General features: G+C 38.0%; 1 protein-coding gene across 3 annotated transcripts in view; it reads left to right on the top strand.

Moving 5' to 3' along the window:
• Nucleotides 1–490: 490 nt before the first annotated feature.
• The window catches only part of MICU2 (mitochondrial calcium uptake 2), a 176,186-nt gene continuing 152,862 nt past the window's right edge, over nt 491–23,814 (top strand). For all 3 annotated transcript variants that reach the window (XM_044913579.1, XM_044913581.1, XM_044913580.1), the window contains exon 1: nt 491–713. In XM_044913579.1, coding sequence (XP_044769514.1) covers nt 504–713 — 210 coding nt within the window. In that variant the 5' untranslated portion in view covers nt 491–503. The remainder of the gene's footprint in view (nt 714–23,814) is intronic.

The raw sequence follows: 23,814 nt of genomic DNA on the forward strand, positions 1-23,814 counted from the left end.
GTAGTTTTCAGGAATATGCAGATTTTTCAGTTCCACGCCCCAACTTCTTCAGGGATGGGATTCCACTCTTAAGATCATGTCCATCAGAAAAGCAAGCTACACAATTTATCACAACTATTGTCCGAAGCCTAGCCCCCCCCGCCCTTCGTGCTTGCCCCTCGAGCCCGCAGCGCCCACTAAATACTGGCTTCCCCCTAGTGAATGACACACTTTCCTTACGAAAAAGGTAGGACCTTCCTACACAATACGGGAACTATCTCATCTTCAACTGGGGAGGCCACTTTGGGTTCTGTTCCGACCGCTTCCCAGTCACCCGGCCTCCCTGAAGAAATTCTCCTCCCGAGGCTCCGAGATTTGCGGGTGCAGCCACCACAGAACGCAAGGTCGAGGGGCCGGGCGGAGGGCGTCCGGATCTCGCGAGATACACGGCTGCGCGGGAGTTCTCGAGTCCTGCGTTCTGTGGTGGACTGCGCCGGACTGTGCGATGGGGCGCTTCCGCAAAGATGGCGGCCGCTGCGGCAAGAGGCGCCTGGCTGGCGGCCTGGGGCGGAAGACTGCGGCGTGGGATCGCTGCCGGCCGGCGAGCTTGGCCCGGCCCTGGCCCCTGGACCGTGGCAGTGGCCGGTGTGGCCCTGGCAGGCACAGGAGTGGCATGGTACCATGGCCGCATGAATGTCGTGGCACCCGAGGGCAGCCTCACCGTCTTAGCACAGGTACGGAACCTGTCCTTTTTGCCAGGCTAAGCAAGCTCCTCCGTCCTTAGACTCCCGGTGGTGGAGCGGGCGGTCCCAGCTCCTCTTCCCGAGTCCAGGTAGGGGCACCGCTGCGGAAGACCTTGGACAAGTGGTAAGTGCTTCTTCCTCGACTCGGACCCCACCGCGCTCCCCAAGGGCATTCGAGGCCAGTGCAGGAGATTGAGCCTTCGCCGGGAAAATCCCGCGAAAGCCGAACACACGAAGCCCACGACAACAGAGTTGCGGCGATGGGTGTGGGCGTGTCTTACTTCAAGACTCTTAATTTGCGGATTTCTCGCTACACGGTTTTGGGGAAGTGGTTCTCATATATGTAATTCGTGTGTGTCCAGTTTCCCCACCCGGACGTACCTTTGTTAACCTTTATAACTGAAGCCTTTACGACTGGTTCTTTGTACGGTATGATGAAGTTGTCCTAATAGATGACTTTTTTTATCATAAAAATGTCAATCATAAAAATTAGCCGGGTGATAATTTCCAGATTTTATGATCAACTGTAAGGAACATGATTATAAACCTTAATGCTTCCGTGGACTATAAGCACTATACAAAACACGTTTCTTTTAAAACTTCCGTGTACTAAAGGTGAAAGTTCCCTAATTAGATATAAAATTGTCAAGTGAAGTATTTGAAAATTTGAAAGAGTACTACTTTTTAGATATTTTATGCACTTTTCATTTTAACAAGTTTTAGTGTGTGCATTGTTTTGAAAATTAAAAGCAGTATTCTGTTTGTTAGGTTTACATTATACCTTTCTAATGAAAAACCCAAGGAACAATCAGATACAATGAAAGAGAGGAAAACAGGCCTTGAGAATTAAAGTTAAGCATTGACAAATGATATATTTACTTGTATTAAATTAAGGTGCCACATAGATAATACATGTAATAACTCTTTCCCATCCTCTTACCATTTCTGATCATAGGAGAAGGATCTGTCTTGTGGTATTTTATAGGATTTTTGTTCTGGTGCCAAGGATTCAAGTTATTCATCATTGGTTTCTCTCTTCTCTCAGCCTCTTAATTCATCCTGTTTAGGACCCTTTGGCTAATCATCCCAAGTATATCACATAATGTACTCTTCTTTAGAAACCATTAGTGCCTCATTCGGCCTAGGATAAAATCCACATTTAAAAATTTTGTCATTCAGAGCCTTTTGTAGTAACACTCCAACCTGTCACTACTCATATATACCTTCCAGTCAAAGTGATTCACCCAGAACATGACTTCAGTTTTATCCCCTCAGCAATTTGTAGATTCTGATTTCAGTTAATCTGTCTCATTGTTTTTTTCTGGCCCACTTCTAGCCTACTTGTGTTTTAAATTCCTGACGTAACATTAAAAACTTCACACCAGTATATTTGAATTCTTTCCAGCTCTCTCCCCTCCCCCAACCTGTGGTACTTTTGGCCTAGAAACCATTTTATTATCCATTGGTTTTTTGGTGGTGGGGGGGGATTGTTTTTTTGTTTGTTTGTTTTTTGAGAGAGAGCAAGCATACCTGAGCTGGGTGGAGGGGAGAGAGAGAATCTTAAGCAGGCTCCACACCCAGCGAGGAGCCCTGGGCTCAGTCTCACAACCCTAGATCCGGACGTGAGGCAAATCACTAGTGGATAGCTTAACTGACTGAGCTACCCAGGCGCCCCCCATTTTATTACCATTTTTTTAACAAAGTCTTTTGACACAGCATTTGCTGTTGGACCAATTCAGAACAGTGGTTCTCATCCTTCTACCACCACAGTAGACTTGAAGATGACCACACATTCCTCTCAGCAACAGTGGCTCAGTACAGCAAGCATTGAGGGGCATATAGTTTGAAAACTCTCCCTCCACCTCGGTGATTCTTGTAATACTTCCCTAAAAGGAGACCTGTTAATCCCTCTACCACAACCACCACTTTGAAGTCATGTGTGCATAGTTGAGAATCACTGACGGATACATACCATCTCTTGATACAGGTTTATATATTAGTATAGTTATTTTACTTAGTATTGCAAGGTGGTAGAATCTTCCCGATACAGGTTTTTAATAATAGTAATAATGACCTTCATTTTCAGTCATCACACCAGGTAAGTTTTCCAGTAAAAATGGGGAATTTATGATCATTGAATCCTACACTTTCATGGTTCCCGTTGTGACCAACAGCTTACATTTGTGAGGATCAATCAGAAACTAAGAATAGAAATCAAGGTCATAAAACAGCAAATAAATTGGAGTTTCCCTTCTTTCTTTCCCTCCCTCCACAGTTATTGAAGTGCCTACTCTCTGCCAGGCAGTATGCAAGGAGTGGAGATTCGAAATACAGTTCAAATGCTTATGGTTTAATGGGGGAGGGCAATTTTAATACAGGTTGGTAAATGCTGTGATAGGGGTAAGTTCTGGGTGCTATGGGAACACGATGGAAGAGCACCTAACAGTCTCGGTTTCCTGAAGTAATGATAGGTAAATAGACACCTATAGGATGATTGGGAGTTTGCTGGGCAAAGAGAATGGGAAGAATATTACAAACAAAGATAAGAGTTTGACTCAGTAGAGTGTGAGCTGCAGAAGATGAGGTTCAAAACTGGGGATGAGTGGTGGCAAAGAATCATCAAGAAGTGCCCCTTGAGGGGCATGTGGGCGGCTCAGTCGTTAAGCGTCTGCCTTCGGCTCAGGTCATGGTCCCAGGATCCTGGGATCGAGCCCCATGTCGGGCTCCCTGCTCAGCAGGAAGCCTGCTTCTCCCTCTCCCACTCCCCCTATTTGTGTTCCCTCTCTCGCTGTGTGTCTCTCTGTCAAATAAATAAATAAATAAATCTTAAAAAAAAAAAAAAGTGCCCCTTAAGCCATATGACAGAAATTTTTATCTTGAGGATAACAGGGGGACATTGTAGGGGCTCTTAACCCTCCTATACCCCAAAAGATCCAGACATAGAATTCAGGGGGTCTGTGAACTTAAATAAAAAAAGATTACTTTCTTTCTTATTAACCTGTAATTTGCCATTTTCTTCAGTTATGAATTTTCTTCAGTTATGCCACTATATAATGTTATTTAATGCATAAAGAATTACAGATATTTCTGTATCACAAATTTAGCTTTGACCTTTGGAAAGTATCAAGACTTCAGTGAAGAGAATGAATTGAAAACTGGATGAGGGAGCTATTGTAATAATTCCAGAGAAAGATGATGTTGGCTAAATTAGTGGATGAATTTGAAAGACATTTAGAAGATAAGTGTGCAAAGAATCTGAGTTGCAGATGTTATATAAAATATAATGATAGTGTTTTGCAACAAAACATTTTATCCTACAGATCCTTAGAGAATTTGCTTTGGAGCACATGAGCGTATTAGTTACTTTTTTGTAAACTGCTTCTTCTGAAACACTTAATATTTGAAAACCATTCTTAGATTTTACTATTACCCCCTTTACAATATTATTTTAATTGATTCTGGCATAGTAAAATCAGATAAGAAATGATGGAAGGGGAAAGACAAAAATATTATTCCAATCCATTCTTCTATAAAAGAGTAGCTGCATTGTTCATAAATAGTGATTTAGGGGCACCTGGGTGGCTCAGTCAGTGAAGCGTCTTCCTTTGGCTTGGATGGAGCCCCGTGTTGGGCTTCCTGCTCAGCTGAGAGTCTGCTTCTCCCTCTCCTTCTGCCCCTCCCCTGTTAGTATGCTTGCTCACTCACTCTCACTCTCTCTCTCAAATAAATAAAATCTTTTAAAAAAATTATGTTTAAAAACATAAGGCTATTTCAGTGGTGAAGGCAGTTAGGAGCTAGAGAGTTTTAGAGTTGGAATGGCAAAATTATTTTCTTCCTGCAGGTATTTCAATAGCAAAAGTTTTATAGCTATTACCGTATTTTGTTTTCACAAGCTAGAAATAATATATTGATAAACTGCAACTGATGAAAACAAACAAATTTCCATATCACTAAGTAAATCTTCAGTGCCATGTCAGATCAGACTAACTATAAAGCTTTTTTGAACCATGGGTATTATAAATCATTGTAATAATAAGACCTGAAACTGGGGGGGGGGGGGGAGAGTAAAGAAAAAGCTATAAAGCCAAAATAAAATGCATTATACTTCACAGTTGACAAAACAGTAATAGTATTTTATTTGTTTTATTTGTTTGTTAATTTTATCAATGTTTCATTTATTCTCTAAATGTTTGTATTTTTTACCTTATCTTAATTTTCAGATTATTTATGTGATATTGAATACTATATGTCTCCCAGACTTCATAATAGGATTTTTTTGGTTTGCTTTTAATGAAAAATTTAAGAATTATATTTAAAAAGTGAAATTATTGGGGCTCCTGGTGGCTCAGTTGGTTGAGCGTCCGACTCTTGATTTTGGCTCAGGTCATGATCTCAGGGTTCTGAGATTGAACCCCTCATTGGTTCCCACACTCAGTGGGGAGTCTGCTGGAGATTCTCTCCCTGCCCGTCTACCACCACCCCCCCACCCCGTGCATGCTCATGAGCATGTGCTTTCTCTCTCTCTCTCTCAAATGAATAAATAAATCTTTTTTAAAAAGTAAAATTAATTTTTTATAACCTAGTCTGTAAAACTGTATAAATGTTTATTCTAAATAAATTTAAATATCTTATGTAGTTTCCTAGGTATTAGATTTCCTTTGATATGTTTATTTGTGTATATTTATAAATCTTTGAAACTTTTCCCCAATAACATTTAATCAGTTTTTTCTTTCATAGGACTTATTACTCTTTGAAGTTATTTTATCTATTTGTTTATTTTGTCTTCTCCCACTAGAATGGTCTCTTGGTCTTTTTCATCTCTGTGTATTTACAGTCATGTGATGGCACATAATAAATGCTTATTCAAAGAGTAAATGAATGAACTGCACTATATAACAAAATGACCTTGTCTAACTTTTGTTTGATTCGCATTTATAGAAATAGTAGACAAGCAGTATCCAAAAATGGTTAGAATCAGCTAAGTTACTAAATGTTCTATATATATTCAGTTACACACTTCAAGTCATAAAGATATGTTCCCATATCATCCCATATTCCCAGTAGAAAATATGAGTAAATAGGAAACCTTGCTCTTCTCTGCTATATCCCAAGGACCTGGAAAAGAGTCTTGTGCATAGTAGGTGTGGTAAATATTTATTGAATGGGTGAATAAATTGATGGAATTTATAATGTAATAATAATAGGTATCTCTTTCTCTCAAAAATGTAAAGATGGGTCCATTTCACCTATTAATGTGTATGAGATTTCATTTTCAATTCACATTATTAGCATTTATGTTTGTCTTCATATAACAAGCTTTTGTCCTCTGCTATCATATTAAAATATCAAAATTAATTTTAGAATTTAAATAAAGTTAATTGCATTTTCTTTCTTTTTTTTTTTAAGATTTTATTTATTTATTTATTTGACAGAGAGAAACACAGCAAGAGAGGGAACGCAAGCAGGGGGAGTGGGAGAGGGAGAAGCAGGCTTCCCGCCAAGCACGGAACCCCATGCAGAGGACTGGATCCCAGGACCCTGGGATCATGACCTGAGCCAAAGGCAGACACTTAACGACTGAGCCACCCAGGTGCCCTGAGTTAATTGCATTTTCATTCCAGTTACTGAGATGCTTCAACTTGTAAACCTCAAGCCAATTAAATTGTTTTTAATTTTGGAAATAATCCTGACATATGGTGAAAACTAACCATAAAAATAAAAACTATATTTTGATATGATGATATTATATTCTGATATTATTCTGATATTATATTTTGATATTATAGTTAAATATATAGTATACACTGTATATATAATATTATACTGACTGAAGATGTAAATATAACAAGATCTGTACCTTAACAATTGGTTAAAATTCTTCTTAGGGAGAGAGTGGTTTTGGTTTACTTACTAAGTTTTTCTGGTAGAGAGTAAGCCCCCTAGGAGCCTGACTGTGGCTGGCTCAAGGCTTCAGGGGTGAGGGAAGGCTGCTTTGCATAATGGAGGCAGAAGAATTTGGAGCACATAAGGAAATCTGGGTATAGAAATGAAAAGGAGAAGGAAGGACAGAATTGAAAAGACTGGATTCTCTGTAATTTTTTGATCTTCCATTGCCTATCCAGTCTTTAGTAAAGTCTAGTATATTCGCAGATACTCAGTTACACAAAGTTCTTATGGTTTAAGCAGAGGTAGCACTGGATGAAAGTGATACCCAAAAGAGAAGGCAAGGAAATTATAAGTTCCTCCCATTCCTGCATTTTTAGCAGCACTCCCAGAAGGATGTTTTTTTATCTTTCACAGCTTCATTGAGATATAATTGACATAAAGATTTGTATTTAAAGTGTACAACTTGAGGGGTGCCTGGGTGGCTCAGTCGGTTAAGGGTCTGATTCTTGATTTCGGCTCAAGTCATGATCTCAGGGTCCAGGGATTGAGCCCCCCGCCCCCAGATTCCACACTCAGCAGGGAGTCTGGAAAAAGATTCTCTTTCTCCCTCTCCCTTTGCCTCTCCCCCTGCCATGCATGTGCGTTCTCTCTCTAAAATAAATCTTTTAAAATTTTTTTTAAATTAAAAAAAATTTTTTAAGGATACAGCTTGATTTTTTTTTAGACATTGGGAGATAAACACCATATCAAGTTAATTATATCCATCACCTCACCTAGTCATTGAGTGCATGTTTGTGTATGGTGAGAACACTTAAAGATTTACCCTCTTAACAAATTTCTGGTACATAACAACAGCATTGTTAACTGTAGTCACCATGCTGTATGTTTAATCTCTAGGGCTTACCTTGCATAACTGAAACTTTTACCCTTTGACCAACATCTTCCCATTTCCCCCAACTTCGAGCATCCACCATTCTGCTCTGTTCTTCTGTTAGTTCGACTATTTTAGATTTCACAGATAAGTGAGATTATGTAGCATTTGGCTTATTTCACTTAGCGTAATGTCCTCCATATTCATCCCTATTGTTGCAAATGGCAAGATTTCCTTTTTCAAGGCTGAATAATATTTGTGTGTGTCTGTGTGTGTGCACATGCACACCACATCTTTTCCATTCAGCCATTGATGGACAGTTGGCTGTTGTAAATAATGTTGCAGTGAATGTGGGAGTGCAAATATCTCTTTGCAATACTGATTTCATTTCCTTCAAATATATACCCAGAAGTAGTATTGCTGGATCATGGTAATTCTATTTTTAATTTTCTGAGGAACCTCTCTACTGTTTTTCATAGTGGCTGTACCAGTTTACACTCCCAGCCAACAGTATAGAAGGGTTTTCTTTTCTTCACATCCTCTCCAGTATTTGTTATGTTTTGTCTTTTTGATAATTGCTGTCCTGACAGGTATGAAGTGATATCTTATTGTGGTTTTGATTTGCATTTTCCTGATGATTAGTGATGTTGAGCACCTTTTCATATACCTATTGGTCTTTTTTATGTCTTCTTTTCAAAAATGTCTATTCAGGTCCTTTGCCCATTTTTTAATCTGGGTATTTTATTTCTATGGCCATTTAGTTGTTTGAGTTCCTTATGTATTTTGGATATTAACACCTTATCAGATGTATGGCTTGCAAATATTTTCTACCATTCTGTAGGTTGTTTTTCACTCTGTGCTTTCCTTTGCTCTACATAAGCTTTTTATAAAAATTTGATGCAATTCCACATGATAATTTTTGCTTTTGTTGCTTGTGCTTTTGGTCACATATTCAGAAAATCATCATGCAGATCTCTGTCAAGAAGGTTTTCCCCAGTGCTTTCCTCCAGTAGTTCTACTGTTTTGGATCTAACATTTGAGTCTTTAATCCACTTTAGTTAATTTTCCTATGTGGTGTGAGATAAGGATCCAATTTCATTTTTCTACATATGGATATCCAATTTTCTTCATACCATTTGTTGAAGAGACTATCCTTTCCCCATTGTGTAGTCATATTTCTGGGCTGTATTCTGTTCCATATGTCTGTTTTTATGCGAGTACCACACTTTTTTGATTACTGTGCTGTGTGTATTTGGAAATCAGGAAGTGTGATGCCCCAGGTTTGTTTTTCTTGCTCAAGATTGGGCTAACTTTTCAGGATCTTTATAGTTCCATATGAATTTTAGGATTTTTTTTTTCCATTTCCGTAAGGAATGCCATTGGGATTTTGAAGGGGAATGCCTGCCTTGAATCTTTAAATCACCTGGGCAGTATGGACATTTTAACAATATTAATTCCTGGAATGGTTTTGAACAGTTATGGATTATGAAATGAAAGGTAGGATTTATCCCTGTCGGAGTCCAGTCAGGAGACAGAAGCGTAAAACAATAATTTGAGTGGGGAAGTTTAATATAAAGAATTATCTAGTAAAGGTGGTTGACTTCTAAAGGAGTAAAGGACTTTAAGGGGTCCAGAAGTAGCAGGTGCCAAAAAGTAGCCAGTATCTGTAAGTGAAAGGAGAATAGATAGTGAAGGTACTAAGGACTTGGGAAAGCTCCTCCAACCCCGAAGCTGAGATGTAGCCTTTTTGAAGAGGGCATGGTTACCACAGAAATATAACTCTGCTGTTGGTAGCCCTGGCCAGATGGTACAGGCCAGAACAAGCCAGAAGAAGCTTGTCATTGCTGGTAGGTGTGTCGGAGCTGGACTGGTCTACAGAATCATCCCACTGAATGGGAGAATGTGGCCTCAGGGCATGGCCAGAGCTGCTGCAGAAGTGGCACCTGGAGCTGCTCATAAGAGGTGACCTGGTGTGTTGGAAGCTGCCTGCAGAGCCGTTTGGAAGCTGGCTGGTCTGTGAGGGCCACCTGGCTCCAGCGCTGAATAAAAAAGGCAGAAGCCTTCCTGCCTGTTTTCTTGCAGTGTCACTCCAGTGCCCTCTATTGACAGAGGCTAAAATTATTCTAGTTGACAAGGAGAGAAGTCTGCAGGGGGTTCAGATCCAGTATAACAAAGCAGGACAAAAGAGGGTAGATTAGGAGCTGAGACAGTTGATGACTTATACTGAGTTCAGGAGTGTTTGGCCCGGGTTTCAGCAGGAAAAGCTCCAGCTGACCACTTGTTACAAAGGGTACTGACTGGATTTCTTATTGGCATTATATGCAGTGCCAAGGATATGTGGGCACTTGATAGAGTCCCCTTGTCCTTTGTGTTTCTTCAGTTATTTGTTATTGAGGAATAAAAGAGCTCAACAAAATGAGCTTTTCTTTCAAATTGTCTCTCTAGTGCTAAACTTAGGGCTTGGCACTTAGATGGTATTCATTACATGTTTTTTGGATGTACATTTCCATGGTTGCAAGATACACCCTCCTCCATGAGAGATTTCTCATGGAATTAATTATTATTGCTTTTTATAAAATTCCTGATATTATGGTACAGTAATTGAGGTTCTGAATATTTTCATTGTTGGGAAAAAATTAAAAAGAAGGTTATAAACATTGTTGAAGTTGTCACTTTTGTATTATTGAGACAGATAACGTTAATGACAGGAAAATTAGTGAGGTCAGTGTGATCGTTAATCTTATGTGTTAACTTGGCGAGTCTGTGGTACCCAGTTGTTTGGTTAAACAGTCTAGGTATTACTGTGAAGGTTTTCTTTAGATGTGACTGGGGGCTTGAACTCACGACCCTGAGATAGAGACCTGAGGTGAGATCAAGCTTCACGACTGAGCCACCCTGGTGCCAAGAGATGTCATTAACATTTAAATCAGTAGACTTCAGTAAAGCAGATTACTCTCCATAGTGTGGATGGGTGTAATCAGTGGACAGCCTTAAGAGCAAAGCCAAGGTTTCCTGAGGAAGAAAGAAATTTGGTCTCTGGAGGCAACATAGAAACTTTGCCTGAATTTAGGTCTCTTACCAGAAATTCCAGCCTGCCCCGCAGGTTTTGGATTTGCTGTCCTCCTCAATCCCATGAGCCAATTCCTTAAAATAAATCTCTTATCCCTCTTTCTTTCTACCTTTATACGTATAGGATATAGGAATATCTTATTGGTCCCATTTCTCTGGAGAACCCTGACTAATAACAGATTTTGGTACTGGGAATTAGTATGCTGCTGTAATAAATACTAAAACTGTGGAAGTGGCTTTGGAATTGGTTAATGTATGAGGCAGGAAGAGTTGAGGCACATGATAGAAATGGTCTATATTGCCTTGAAGAGACTGTTGCTACAAATACGAATGTTACAGGTGCTTCTGGTGATGTCTGAGATGGAAATGAGCAACATGGTAATGGAAACTGAAGGAAAGGCAGTTCTTGTGATAAAGTGGCAGGGCACTTGGCTAAATTGTACTCTACTATTTTGGGGGAGGTATAACTTGTGAGTGATAAAATTGGATATTTAGTTGAGCAGATTTCTAAGCAAAATGTTCAAGTCATGGTTCAGTTTCTCATAGCTGTACATAGTAAAATTTGAGAGGAAGGAGAGAAATTAAAGAAGGAATTATTACACAAAAGAACCAGAACTTGAAGATTTGGAAAATTACTAGCCTGGCTGTATTGTAAAACAATGAGAAGGATGCTGTGCAGAGAAAATTAAGGGTGTGGCTAGACAACCATTTGCTAAAGAGATTAGGAGTGTGACTCCTGAGTCCAGTCAACCATCTCAGCAAAAAGCTGCTAGGGTTAGACTGCAGGGGGCAGAGAAGGGATGAAATGAAGGAAGGACTTCCTGGGTTCTACAGGCAAGAAATGGGCTGGTAGAGCTGTCTAGTCACGAACATGTTATCTTTCCAGAGAGGAGAAGAATAACTTAAGGAGGGGTGCCTGGGTGGCTCTGTTGGTTAAGTGTCCAACTCTTGATTTCAGCTCAGGTCATGATCTCAGGGTCCAGAGATGGAGCCAGAATGCTCAGCAAGGAGCCTGCTTGAGAATTTCTCTCCTTCCCTCTCTGCCCTCTACCCCGACCCTTTCATGGGCACTCTCTCTCTTTCTCAAATAAATCAATTAAATCCTTTAGAAAAAAAGAGAGAGAGAGACAGAGAGACTAACATTAGGAGCACAAAGCACCTAGCCACAGAGGATTATTCTCAAACATAAAATCTGATTTGCCCTAAATTTCAGACATGCTTGGGACCCATGACCCCCTTTTTTTCTTCCAGTTTCTGTCTTTTGAAATGGGAAGTCTGTCCTCTACATGTTCTATCACTGTGTTTTGAAAACAGGTAACTTACCTAGTTTCATAGGTTTACAGAAGGAGTAGACTTTCACCCCAGGATAAGTCATATTCTGAATCTTACCCGGAAGTGATTACGAGAATTTATATGCTGAGATTTGGGACTTAGTTGATGGTATTTAGATGAGATGTTGGACTTAAAGTTGCTGGTGGGATGATTAGGACTTTGGAGAGGATGTTGGGATGGGATTAGTACATTTTGCATATGAAAGCAGATGAATTTGAGGGGGGGCCAGAAGGTAGACTCTTGAGTTGAGCTGTGTTCCCCCAAAATTTGTATGTTGAGGTCCTGCCCTCCACTATCTCAGACTGTGGCCTTATTTGGAAATAGGATCATTGCAGATTCAATCAGTTAAAAAAATTTTTTTAAAGATTTTATTTATTTATTTGACAGAGAGATAGCAAGAGAGGGAACACAAGCAGGGGGAGTGGGAGAGGGAGAAACAGGCTTCCTGCTGAGCAGAGAGCCCGATGTGGAGCTCAATTCCAGGACCCTGGGATCATGACCTGAGCCCAAGGCAGACGCTTAACGATTGAGCTACCCAGGTGCCCCTTAATTAGTTAAAATTAAGGAGGGATCATATTGGAGTAGGTTGGACCCCTGATACAGGATGACTGGTGTCCTTATTAAAAAGGGAAATTTAGATGCACACAAAGGGAGAACGCCATGTGAAGACTGGAGTTATGCTGCCACAAGCTGGAGAACTGCCAGAAACTAGGAAAGGGGCCTGGAGCAGATTGTTCTCTCATGCCTTGAGAGGGAACATGCCCTTATGGGCACCTCAGTCTCAGACTTCGGGCCTCCATACCTGTGAGACAATAAATTTGTTATTTACACCACTCAGTTTGTGGTACTTTGTTACAGGAGCCCTAGGAAATGAATGCAGTTAATATTTGGTAGGGTCTAGGAGCAGTGGTTTCCAGCTGTGTTCTATCAGAGAGACTTCTCAAGATCCAGAAGAAAATCAAATGGGCAGCCTTTGAGAGATCCCTTATATCTGTTTTATATGTAGAAATTAGGACTCTGCTACTACAACTTGAAAACAATCTAATATTTTTAAACTAGTCATCTTTTTAGAGTTCAGCACACATCAGGTATTATAATGCCTTTGAATTTTCCAGTAAACCTTATATTTTCAGTGAGAAAATTTAATAAATTACCAATATGAAAACTGGTCTTATGGTGACCAAAAATTGTTACACTTCAGAAAATACACATTTTAAAACCATACTATAAGGAATTTATAATTTCAAGGTTTATGAAAAATGTGGCTTGATGTGTGGGAGAATCACCTTGATCTTCTAAAGGGGGGAAGTTATGTAAATTGAGGTAATGTGTTATTTTCTGGGTAAATAAAATTGCTTTCTTATGTAATTGTGATTATGATTTAGTTGTCAGGTCTGATTTGAATGATTTCTCATCTAATCTTTATTGACATTTCATAAATGTATTTTCCTTTCTCTTGATGTCTTAATGTGCTTGCTTTTATTTGAGTAAAAAGAAATTAGAGGAAAAAACACCTTTAAGATGTATTCATATAAATATCTTGCGTATGTGATAAAATGCCTCACACATGAACGCATCTTAGAAGTAATGTGTGTTTGTTGATGTGATTTTTGTCTTTAAATCCCATTTAATGACCTTCTTGACCTATAATTCTAAACTGATATTTTGCCTTTTAATCCTGCCTCACCTTAGAATTATGATTGAGCATTTTTAATGGGTTTAAGATAGACTGCAGCAATATTAATCATTTAGCAACTTGCATTACAAAACAGCATTAGCTCGTAGAAACTTTTAATGTTCTCAGAACAGCCTGGTTTTTCATGCCTTTAATTTTTTTTTTTTTTTTTATGTATTAGGCATTTAATAAATGTTTCCTCCCTTCCTCCCTCCTTCATGGTCTCACTCTTCTCACTCCCTTTCTCCCCACTTTTTTTCTCTCTTCTCTCTCTTCTCCATTCTTCCACTGGAATAAGATTGTGGATAAGAGCAAAAGATTTGAAGTTAGACTGCCAGAGTTTCTCCATCTGAGATATGGGAATATTCATAGTTTCTAAACACAAGGGGTTGTTGTGGAGATTCAATAAAATAATCCATGTAGCGCACCTGGTCCGGTGCCTGACATATAACTGGTAGAAAGGCAGGCTGAAACAGGTCATTGCCATGGCTAGTTTAGGTTTATCTCTGTAGATAATTGTGAGCCATCAGAGGAGCTTGTAGAGGGTCATGCCTTTAATTTTTACATTTTGACATCCATGATAATTATCAGTTGCAGTTTTATCAGTTCCTGCTGATCAGTAGGAATTCCCTCCTTCTGACCATCCTAATTCTATCCATGGAGTTGATCTCCTTGAAGTCTACTTTAGTATCTCCTTTCTTAAACTTTTCATAATATTTTTGTTTGTGCCATCAATTAGCATTTGCATTTTCTTATGAGCAAATCTAATATCTGGTCTCTCTAACAACATTATTAGCCTTTAAGCTCAGAAACTATTTTTTATATTCCAACCCATATCGTTTTAATTTGTTAAAATATCAAGTAACTTAAAAAATCCTTATTAAAGTGGAATTAATTAGATAGAGTATCACAGCACTCCCATCCTTATATCATATTTCGCTCCTTCTAGGGCACTTTTTTTTTTTTAACATATTAACATATCTAAAATCAGGATACGTCTTAAAGTCAGTGGTGTTTTATAATCCCTTCTGGCCAAGTGGCAGTCATGACCTAGTTGTCATTGCCTGCTACTGTGAGAATTTGTCCACATTTTTATCACTTAAATTGAGATACATGCATTGTTTGATAAAACCTTAGTCTTGGGCGCCTGGGTGGCTCAGTTGGTTAAGCAACTGCCTTCAGCTCAGGTCATGATCCCGGAGTCCTGGGATCGAGTCCCACATCGGGCTCCCGGCTCAGCGGGGAGCCTGCTTCTCCCTCTGACCCTCTCCCCTCTCATGCTGTTTCTCTGTCTCTCTCTCTTTCTCTCAAATAAATAAATAAATAAAATCTTAAAAAAAAAAAAAAAACCTTAGTCTTTAGAAGAATAGAAATCATGGGCATAGAAATACCTCTCAAAGAAACAGGAAAAACAGTTTCCCTGAGATCAGAAAGTGATGCTTAGGGCAGGAAAAAGAAAGGCAGAACAGGCTAAGAGTAGTCAGAAAAAGATGCTGTTTTGTCACTGGGATCAAATCATGGTAGACTTAACATAATTTGAGGATTAACAAATAGTATTAAAGGGTCTTCCTAAATAGGTATCAAGACTGCCTTAAAAGTCTTCATTCTTCTTATAGTTCATTTATTTTTATAAACTACCTAGAATTTAGAATTGAGGCTTTTTTTCCTTGAGGAAAAAAACATGGCAGAGCATCATGTTTCATTCACTGTCTCACATTTTAAAGCTCTGTTGATATGTTTACATTAATTTTCATATAATTATTTCTATAGTTAATTCTGTTGTAGAAATTTATTATAAATGTCAAATTTGATATTACTTAATACATTTGATTTAGTATGCCTTCATGTTGGGAGAAAGCAAAATGCTTCCAACAGTGCAATTCTAAGTCTGGCTTCTTTGAATCTATCAAAAAAAAAATAAGATCCGGGACTTACTGAAATTCCATTCACCTTAAGCCCACATTTAGTTATTAATATCTTACTATAAGGTGGCTGAAATGGGTGAAGATGACCAAAAGGCACAATCTTCCAGTTATGAAAAGAAGTCCTGGGGATGTAACATACATCATGGTGACTGTAGTTAATAATACTGTATTGTATGTCTGAAGGTTGCTAAGGGAGTAGATCTTAAAAGGTCCCATCACAAGGGAAAACCATTGTAACTGTGTGATGATGGATGATAACTAGACTCATGGTGGTCATTTCACAATGTGTACACATACCGAATTATTATCTTGTACACCTGAAACTAATATAATGTTATATGTCAGTTGTATCTCAATTTTTTAAAAATATCTTACTATACAGCCACCATTCTAAAGTACTTATACATAACTTTTAGCTTTTATTATCATTTTACTAACAATACTTAGCAGTCCCTGGCTCGTAGTAGGTATTTAATTTTTGAATAAGTGAGTAAGTGAATGAATAAATGAATGAATGGATAGAGTGCTCAACTAAAGCTGTGTTTAAATGGCTAAAATCAGTTGAAAAATAGTGTGCCTTTCCTCCAAGCTTCAATCCATCTATATTGTTCTAAGGCTTGTTTGCAGTTTTAAAGCCCTTTGACCCTCTCACTGAGCAGAAGCTAGTTACCTTGCAGAATGTCCCTAAATTTAGATTTGGCTGATGTTTCCTCATGATTTATGCATTTTTGTTAAGAATTACAGTAAAGCTATGCTGTGTTCTTCTCAATGTATCATATTAAGGAGGCATATGATATAAATTGCTACTGATGATATTAACTTTTATCATTTGGTTGGTAAGATGGTATCTGCCAGGTTTCTCCATTGTAAAGTTAATTAATGTGTATTTTATACTCATTAATTAGTATTTTGTGGGGAGATACTTTGAGGCTTCGTGAGGCTTTCTCTTCTCCACTGTTTATTAATTAAAGATTTTGTTTTTTTAAATTTATTTTGACAGAGAGAGAGAGAGTGTGTACAAGCAGGGGGAGCTGAAGGCAGAGGGAGAGGGAGAAGCAGGCTCCCTGATGCTGAGCAGGGAGCCTGATATGGGGTTCAATCCCAGGACCCTGGCAGACACTCAACCATCTGAGCCACCCAGGCGCCGTCCACTGTTTATTCATTCATTCATTCATTCATTCATGTCTGTTTGGATTCAGGGGTTCCTACTTTATTCACGGGGTTTCAATCAATGACCATCATAATTCACAGACGGTCCCCAACCTATGGTGGTTGATTTACAATTTTTAGACTTTACAATGGTGCAAAAGTGATGCCCATTCAGTGGAAACGGTACTTTGAATTTTGGCCTTTTCCCAGGCTAGCGATGTTGGGCTGTGACAACAAGCTGCACCTCCCAGTCAGGCACATCACAAGGGTTAACAGCTGATAGACTTAAAACCATTCTGCACCAGGTGCCTGGGTGGCTCAGATGGTTAAGCATCTGCCTTCGGCTCAGGTCATAATCCCAGGGTCCGGGGATCGAGTCCCACATCAGGCTCCCTGCTAAGCGGGGAGCCTGCTTCTCCCTCTGCCTCTGCCTCTCTCTCTCTCTGTCTCTCTGACTCTCATGAATAAATAAATAAAACTTTAAAAAAAAAAAACCATTCTGCACCTATACAACTATTATATTTGTCAGTTTCAGTACAGTTTTAATTACATGAGCTATTCAATACAATATAAAATTGGCTTTGTGTTCAATGATTTTGCCCAACTGTAGGCTAATGTCAGTGTTCTGAGCACGTTTAAGGTAGGCTAGGCTAAGCTGTGATGTTCAGTAGGTTAGGTCTCTTGGATGCATTTTTGACTTAGGATATTTTCAGCTCACTGTGGATTTTTTGGGGACACAACCCCATCATAACTCGAGGAAGATCTGTATTTGAGTAATAGATCTCCCTGTATGTAATCAGTCTCCTGAAAGCTGTGCCTTGGACATGCCATGCCCCACTCCCCTCACCCCTGGCAAAGGAGAAGGAGGAAGAGAGGTCCTGCAGCCGATTCTTGATTAATTGTTCTAAAAAAAAAAAGAGGACTTTTAGCATAAGTAACACAAAACAACAACTTGCCTGGGATATAGTAAGTGATAGTTTCTGAAATGTCAGAAGGAAAGAGGGAAGAGGATGCCTGGAAAAGCAACTTCTAGGAAGTTGAAAGTAGACATCTTCCCCCAGACTTTAATCCTGTCATAGTTGTGGGGCGCCTGGGTGGCTCGGTCGTTAAGCATCTGCCTTCAGTTCGGGTCATGATCCCAGGGTCCTGGGATCGAGCCCTGCATCGGGCTCCCTGCTCAGCGGGAAGCCTGCTTCTCCCTCTCCCACTCCCCCTGCTTGTATTCCCTCTCTCGCTGTGTCTCTCTCTCTGTCAAATAAATAAATAAATAAATAAATAAATAAATAAATAAAATCCTGTCATAGTTGTTTGTTTGTTTTAACTGTATTAGAATGTTTATGCTGAGCTTGATGCTGAGAGGATTTTAAATGGCTTAGAAAAGTGCTATTGTGGGCAATAATTTTTACATGGAGAGAAAAATAGCATACAGATGAAGTTATAGAAAAGATTAAAGTAATGCTATAAGATCTTGTGTTATATTTGACGTTAATCATAAATTTGATCTTAAATTTAGCAACAAGTTCAAAGAGGAGAACAGGCCAGTTATATGCTTCATAATAGTCGGTTGCTTAGAAACAACTAAATCTGGGAATAAGACAGTTATTTTCCACTGTTTCATAAAGAGGATACTGTAGCATCATTATAGTAAGAAGTATAGCAAGAAGTTTCATATGGCAGTTTTTTATAATCTCTAAGTGGGACATTTGCATAACCAAAAAATATTAGGTAAGTGGCAAAATGCTTACCATTACAGTATAGTCCTGAGAAAACCGTTCAAGGAGGGGGTGCCCACTTAAGTCTGTTGCTGCTGAGATGGTGAGAACAGAAAGCTGGGCTTTGGGTGTGGCAGTAGGAAAGGTGTTGGTGACCTTGATGAGGAATTTCAGTGAAATACTGGGGACAGAAATTTAATTGGAATGTGTTGAGGAGAGATGGTGAAGTAAGGAAGCAAAAAATATGAATAGAGATATTTCATTCTGCAAGTGTTACTGTAGAGGATATTCAAGAAGACACAAGACATGAAACCAAGGTAAGGTTTTGTTTTAAGATGTAAGACAATAGAAGACATTTGAATGCTGATAAAATGAAGTAATAAAGAGACAAAAATTGTTACAGATCTGTGAGGGGGTAATTATAGGTTGAAGTCTTTAAGAAAGGAAGTTATATGGAGTCAAGACCACAGGTAGAAAGGTTGGACTTTGACAGTAAAAAGGATTCTTCTTCTGTTGTAACAGGAGTGAAAGCAAAGGGTTTGGTTAGTCCCAGAAGCTGGCTATAGACCTAATTCCACACTTTCCTTCTATTAAAAAACAAACAGGTAAAAAGAGCCTGGTTGTGAACTGCTCTGGAAAAATGGGCCATGTCAGAGGAATCTGTAATGACTGCCACTAGAGAGAAAAACCCATAAAGATAGTGGGAAGGGGTTAACAGAGTTCATGAAGAATGAGAGCTTAGAAACAACAGTTACAATGATTATAGGACTAATTACCATAAAATTCTAATGGCTTTGTTTTGGTGAGTTTTTCCAGTGTTGCTTAAAGTATCATCTAATAAGTTATTTTGAAGAAAAATTTGTACTATGAGTTCACTGTAAGTAATATACTGTACCGTGGTATTACATTTTAAAATATTTAAAGTCTAAAATAGTAAGAGAACACCAAGGATGGTTTATTTTCCTCTGATAACATTTAAATTCACATTTGAACTCCTATTTTATATTTTGTGGGTACGACCCGACTTAAACAAATGGTCATAAGTTTTAGATAAATAAAAGCAAGGAGTGTGGATCATTGTGTTTAAACTGTCAAACAAATATATTAATTGGGAATTGAATTTGCAAATTTCATTAAATGTAATGCATTTCTGTTATATATGAATGAATAATTTAAAAACCCCAGTCATGTAATTAATACAGTGGAGCTATTTTAATTTGCTGTGACGACCCTACACAATTCATAAAATTAAATTGGTGTTGCTTTCTTTTATTCCAGGTTGTCTGACTGTATTTGTGGTGATTATTTTTGTGAAAAGGGGGTAAAAGACATTAATAATACCACTAGCAATGGGTAAAACACAAACTTACTGGAGTATACTTGAATTGGAGTGTATATGTGTGCAGTGCATTGGGTTTAATGATAGTACCTTTAAAATTGGTATGCCAAGGGCAGTAAACTTTACAGCAACATTCAGAAGTTTAATAACCATGAAACGCTGAAAGGCCAGTGAAGACTAAAGCTTTCTTTAGTCAACAGTAAAGCAAGAATGCAAAGACGTTTTTATTCTTTATTGCCTCAGGTAAAAATGTCTCTAGAAACAGATAAATGATGACAAAGCTTTGATGTTAATAAACCCAAATGGAAGTAAAAAAATCAAAGTGTGTAAATGGCTAGATTATGAAAAGAAAGATGACAAAGTTATACCCTGTAATTAGATGTAATTTGTGCTTTTGGCATAGCTATTTGTCCTACATGAATGAGAGGTTGTCTTACTTTCCTTCCTTGTATAATAGGACAGTACTTATATATCCTACTGTAAATCTTTTGTGGTACTTTTCTCGGGGGTGCAGGGACCAAGGAAAAAAAGAAAAACAAATTGTAATATCAAAGCAGAAGTGTATTTTAATCTTTCCTTTGGCAATTATATTTGTTTAGCTGAACCTAAGGAAAAAATTCTGTTTGCCCTTATTCTATAAAACATAGGTTCTAGTAGATCATGTATACAAATTAATGCTCTTGTTATTGTGAATTTTAGAGTTTTATGAATTACAACAGTGTATAAACATATCGTAAGCCACCAGTAGTGGCAGTATATGAATTAAAAATTGAATATGAATGTTAAATGTTTCAAATTATAAATAATTTTTCTCTAGAAATAATACTTAATGAATCATATGTTTAAGTACAGCCTGGTCCATGTAGAAAATTTTTATTGACATCTATGAAAGTTCCATGAATGGGTGATATGTAGAATGAAAGTTGTGGTTACTATTAATTAAGAAATACAGCCTTATAAAGTCTTAAATTTATCCACATATATTGTATGATTCATGTATTATGTACTAGAAACTTTATACCTTGTTTCCTATTACATGTGAGTTCCAAGCATCTCCCTCCTCAGTTCTTCATGACTTAGCTGGTATCTGCCTTGGAAATGCAAAGCATTTTTTAAATTAGACATAATAAACCTTAAATAATAAAGTGCAGTGTTTTTTCACAAATTGTTCTAGATATTTCAAAGCAAAATATGATTGACTTAACTAAATCTGGGAGTATCGTGTCATTTTTCTCATTTGCTAGTATACGCAATTAGAATTAGAATACATAAGAAATTATAAATGGGTTGATTTCTATATTTTGTGTGTGTGTGCAGTGTAAATACCAAGAAATTAAAATCACACTATTAAAAGTGTTTTAAAGACAATTTTTTTTTCAGTTTAATTTGGTCATAATTGCCCAGTTAAGAACCAGTTCAAAACAGAAGCAGAGCCCTAATGTGGCTTCTGCCTCTGTTTAAACCCACAGTCCTGGGGAGTTGCTTGGAATTGCTCCAGGGTTGAAGTCCATGTCAGGAGACTGCTGTTGTAGTATAGTACTACTTGTATGTGTTGCTTCAGTATATGTCCCATAGCTGTGACTGCATACTGCAAAGGAAAAACAGTAAACAGCTGAGCATCTTCTAAAGGCTCATCTGATTATCAGTCCTACATACATCGAAGTATAATGTGAAAGCCTTATCTCTTCTAGTAGACATACCAAGTGTAAGATACTTTAATAGCAAGCCAAAAAAGAGTGATTATAAACAAACACTGGTTTTTAACCAGGAAACCATTGCAATAGAAAGTGGACAGTCAGTGGAATAATATGAGCCAAAGACACAAACGTAATACTAACTAATCATGTTTTATTTGTAATTGACTTTTTTATGTAGTACTACAATTGTTTTGTTTTTAAATTAGGACTTTGAGTTTCAAGAGCGCACTTGACCACTAGGCAGTGATTAAATCCTTCTTAAATTACAGTCATGAAAAGATGGCTTCTTGAAACACTATCAAAATACTATTTTATTGTGGTTATTGAAATTCCTTGAAATATCTTAGGAAGGGAGTTGGAGCTGTTGGCTATATCTTGATTCTTAAAGATTACTTATATTGTCTTTTTTTCTTGAAATTTGTGTATATTATAGAAAAATGAAAGGGCAAAAAGGAATGTGTAAAAATCATCTCTCTTTACTATGACTTAAAAAAATTGTCATTGTTAAAGTTTTGGATTTTATATCTTGAATAGGAAGGTTTTTCTTAAAATTTTGGAAGACAATATTATTAACAAAATATTATTTTTTCATGTTACAGAAATAGTTAATGAAAGTGAGCTGTCTTTGCTCTTTTAGGGACTGTCTCTTGCCCCATGTCCTTGCTGTCCAGTCTCTTCTTATTCATATTTCTCTTTAGTTTTTCTACTAAAAGCTGTTAAGAATTTATTATGCTTAGTGTGATGACAGTTTCCTTATATAGAGTAGTGCCTAGTTTGGGGAAAGCAACCTACAATGGCTTTAGCAACATATCGGTGGAAAAGTATAGTGATACAAAAATCAGAATTGTGCATTATAGTGTTGTATTTCATTTGTACCTCAATTTTTAAGGAGTTGTGCAGATACATATAAGATTTTATTGGGCGCCTGGGTGGCTCAGTTGGTTGAGCGACTCCCTTCGGCTCAGGTCATGATCCTGGAGTCCCTGGATCGAGTCCCGCATCGGGCTCCCTGCTCAGCAAGGAGTCTGCTTCTCCCTCTGACCCTCCCCCCTCTCATGTGCTCTCTCTCTCTCTCTCATTCTCTCTCTCAAATAAATAAATAAAATCTTTAAAAAAAAAAAAAAGATTTTATTAAGACCAAGCTTTTATTTGGTATTTGTATATAGCAGAGATGTCCTTTAGTACATTGTTCCGGTTAGACCGCAATTGCTTATTCTTTACTTAAATTAATCTACTTTAGCTGGTGGAAAATGTAAGACATTTTTAAAGGACCTGGAATTAATAGATTTCTCATTTTATACTTACTCCTATTTGGGAAGCTTTTTTTTTTTCCTTTGAAATTTTGAGAGATCCCTGCAGGGGTCCCTGGGTGGCTCAGTCAGTTAAGCGTCTGCCTTCAGCTCAGGTCCCGGGACCAAGCCCCGCAGCGGGCTCCCTGCTTAGCGGAAAGTCTACTTCTCCCTCTCACTCTCCTCTGTGCTCTCTCTCAAATAAATAAATAAAATCTTTAAAAAAAAGAGAGAGAGATCCCTACAACTATATGTTGAAAAAAGATGGAATCTGATAGTCATCTCAGTTATTTATAGTTAACTATATACACTATTCTGTTATGGGCAGTGCTTAAAATTGGAGCATTTTATTTACTAATTGTATTTTACCATGTTATCACTTTTGCTGATTTGTCAATCTTTGAATAGGTTGTGAATCTATTAAGAATGTGATAAAAGGTATATGCTTTGTTCTCAAAGTGCATATACAATTTTCACATGAAATTTCAGGGAGTTACGAACACCAAGAAATATGACCACGTGGTGTAGAGTTTAGGGCCTCTGCTCTGATTTTTTTTAGGTTACATCTCTTTTCCCTTCTGGCTTCTTAATATTGGTCTTTCTTCATATTATGAAATGTTGTATCTAAAGTTATCTTCTAGGTCATTGCTTCTATCACATCTCACTGCATTTCTCCTAGCTTTTCAATTTTACCCTCAAATCAGATAATTTATGGTATTTACCTTTACTTTTTTCATATTTACTCTTCCCTCTCATCAGTTCTTCACTTCTGTTCTGACTCTCTACATTCTCTTTTCTAGCCCAGTGTATGTTCCATTAGCCTTATTACACTAGCTTATCCTGTGTATAGCTTTATAAATGGTACACCACATTTGTCAATTACCATATCCCTCTCCTTTAAATATTAAAGGCCCGTTGTCTGAGGAAGCATCTTCAATTTTATTCTGTTTACCCTCCAGCCTGTGAGTGGGTTGGGTTATTCAAGTTCTCAGAGCCTAAGGAGTCTGCTTATAAGTTCATAGGAATATTATTAATATTGGTAGTATGTAGTACATATATAAAGTATTTTTTAAAGATTTATTTATTTATATTAGAGAGGGAGAGAGAGAGGGTTGGGGAGAGAGAGAGAGAGTCCCAAGCAGACTCTA

Source organism: Neomonachus schauinslandi, chromosome 3 (assembly GCF_002201575.2).
Source record: "Neomonachus schauinslandi chromosome 3, ASM220157v2, whole genome shotgun sequence".
Classification (NCBI taxonomy): Eukaryota; Metazoa; Chordata; class Mammalia; order Carnivora; family Phocidae; genus Neomonachus; species Neomonachus schauinslandi.